This window comes from Microtus ochrogaster, chromosome 5 (assembly GCF_000317375.1).
Source record: "Microtus ochrogaster isolate Prairie Vole_2 chromosome 5, MicOch1.0, whole genome shotgun sequence".
Lineage (NCBI taxonomy): Eukaryota > Metazoa > Chordata > Mammalia > Rodentia > Cricetidae > Microtus > Microtus ochrogaster.
The window spans coordinates 32153753-32156243 of record NC_022012.1 but is presented as its reverse complement, the minus strand read 5'-3'; the positions used below and the strand labels follow the sequence as shown (position 1 = coordinate 32156243).

General features: G+C 33.9%; 1 protein-coding gene across 1 annotated transcript in view; it reads right to left on the bottom strand.

The window, feature by feature from the left end:
- The window catches only part of LOC101981247 (olfactory receptor 145-like), a 1161-nt gene extending 865 nt beyond the window's left edge, over positions 1-296 (bottom strand). The window contains 1 exon segment of the mRNA XM_026779320.1: positions 27-296. Within this exon segment, the coding sequence (XP_026635121.1) occupies positions 27-296 (270 nt within the window).
- Between the last annotated feature and the right edge of the window lie 2195 nt (positions 297-2491).

Genomic DNA, 2491 nt, shown 5'->3' with positions numbered 1-2491 from the left:
AAAAAAAAAAAAAAAAAAGAAATAACATTCTTCTTTCGTGTGAAGTTCATTAGCATTTTGGGTGTTATGACTGAACAATAGCAAAGGTCAATGCAGGACAAATTAAATAGGAAAAAGTACATGGGGGTGTGAAGGTGAGAGTTCAGTACAATTAGCATGATCAAAGCCAAATTCCCCAGTGTTGTTATCATGTACATTACTAGAAAGAGGAAGAACAAAGGTATTTGAAGTCCTGGCTGGTCTGTTAACCCCACCAAGATGAATTCTGTGACTGTGGAAACATTTCCCAGAGCCATTCTTCCATTAGAGTATCTGTAGGAACAAAAGCAGCTAAGATGAAATCGGGTAAGATAAAAGAAAATGTCACCAAAGTTTTTACTATGTAAGTGAGTTGTCTAGTAGATTTGCCTAAAGTTGATCAATTTGAAACTCTTCATGGCACCACATTACTCAACGTCATCATCTTCCCCATATCAGACTTTAAAAACTAACTACATTACAGAGTCAACAACAGTGTATACAAGTCGACATCAGTACTACCATACCCAATACGACTATTAGAAAAATTAAGGGAGAGGAGAGAAGCAGCTTGTCCGGAGACAAATTGTCATTTCTCTTTCTACTATTGTTTCTTTGACTTAGCCTCTGCCTTGGGTAACATATTCTGAGCTTCATCTAACTTGAACTCTTGTAAAATTGTAAACATAAGAAAAAGAACCTAATTCTAAGAATAGCTAATATAGTGGACATTGTGTTCACTCTTGTAGCTTAAAGGATGGCCAGGTGTTGATGAATTAACTCCTTTGACAAGGAAACCAATGGTTTATTATATATACTTCAGATTGTAGCAAATCTGGAAAGGCGATAACTAGAGAACTACTTATTGTATCAGCAGATAGTTAAAGGAATCACATTTAAAAGTATTTTTAAGTTGTAACTGAGTCTCTCTCTCTCTCTCTCTCTCTCTCTCTCTCTCTCTCTCTCTCTCTCTCTCTCTCTCTCTGTGTTGTGTGTGTGAATATATATTTTCCAAGCAACTGATTCATAAAAAAAAATGACTGGCCAAATTGAAAACTAAACTGCTTTGGGAGGATATTTTGAACAATTTTTCAAGTAGCAAACTTCAGTTAGATTATCTCTTTCAGGCAAATAAGGACCTTGTTAATAAGGGCCATCCAAATAAGTATGCTTATGGTCTTAGGATAAGATACTGGGAATAGGTTGCAGTTCATTATGGCATTATGGTCAACTGCAGCATTCCTGATGTTAAGCATTTAGGATTCCCAGACATCTGCTGTAAAAAAACAAACAAACAAACAAAAAACTTCCCTAAAGGAACCTTCATTTTCTCAATACTGATTGGTAGTTTCTTCTCTGATTTAGTTACTAGTCTTATCACAACAAAAAACATAAATTCAGAAGTGATATATACCTATTGAATTAGAACTTGTTGATTAAAATACCCCAAGCAACTCCAGTTTTTATCGACTCTAAAAATAAAATGTTGCAGGAAAATTTCCAGTTATTTTTGTGAAACTTTATGACAACACAGATTGGTAAAGAAAGAAAGATCTTGGATGTTGCGCTTCAACTCAACACAAAACCATTCTGCAAACATAATAAAATCAGAGCTAAAATTGAAAAACCCTTCATGAACTCTATGACACATACAATATAAATAGTTATATCCACATAAGCAGAAAATAGAATTCTGTTTACTAGGGCAAATGGAGCAAAAAGTCAAGTATTTTTGAAAGGATAGAGGATGTCCAATGTCACTGTATAAATACTGAAAGAAAAAAAGAGCTACAAATCCAAAATATTGGTTTTAAAAATAGAAAGAATCTATGCTTAAACGAAAGCCATTCATTTGGGAAAGATACCTAGCCCTAGAGATCTACTGTTCAACAGGTTAACAGAAATAATGCCCCATTGTCAACTTGAATTTGTTAAGAGGATATATCTCCAGGTCTTCTTCTCTCTGCATAGATACACATTAAACCAAATAAAAGTAGGTTTGTATGCAAGAAGCCATGTTTCAGTTAGCTTTATCATTGGGCATTTCACAAGTAATGCATGATTCAAAACAAATTTCTTACCTCACATTATCATTTTAGAGTTTAGAGATATCTCATTGAAAGTGTCAATTAAACAATGAAATATTGGCATAGAAATCAAAACTTACCCACTTTTGGTGAGAAAACCTTCTTGCAAATTTACCATTTTTATTTTTCCTGAAGTCCTGATGAAGTCTTGATTACATGATGATGAAGTACATTAATATTCCATAGTCTTTTGAAATCTTTCTGAACTACCAATTATAATTCATAATGCTACTAATCCCCTAAGACCCTGAAGAAACACAAGTAATCATAAAGCTTATCTTTTGTATCACACTGGTCACCGGGTAAGACTCCAGAATATTATGCACAATTTATTACTACTCTATATTTGCCTATGGATAAGGAAGTGGTTTTCTTGGACTCTTACC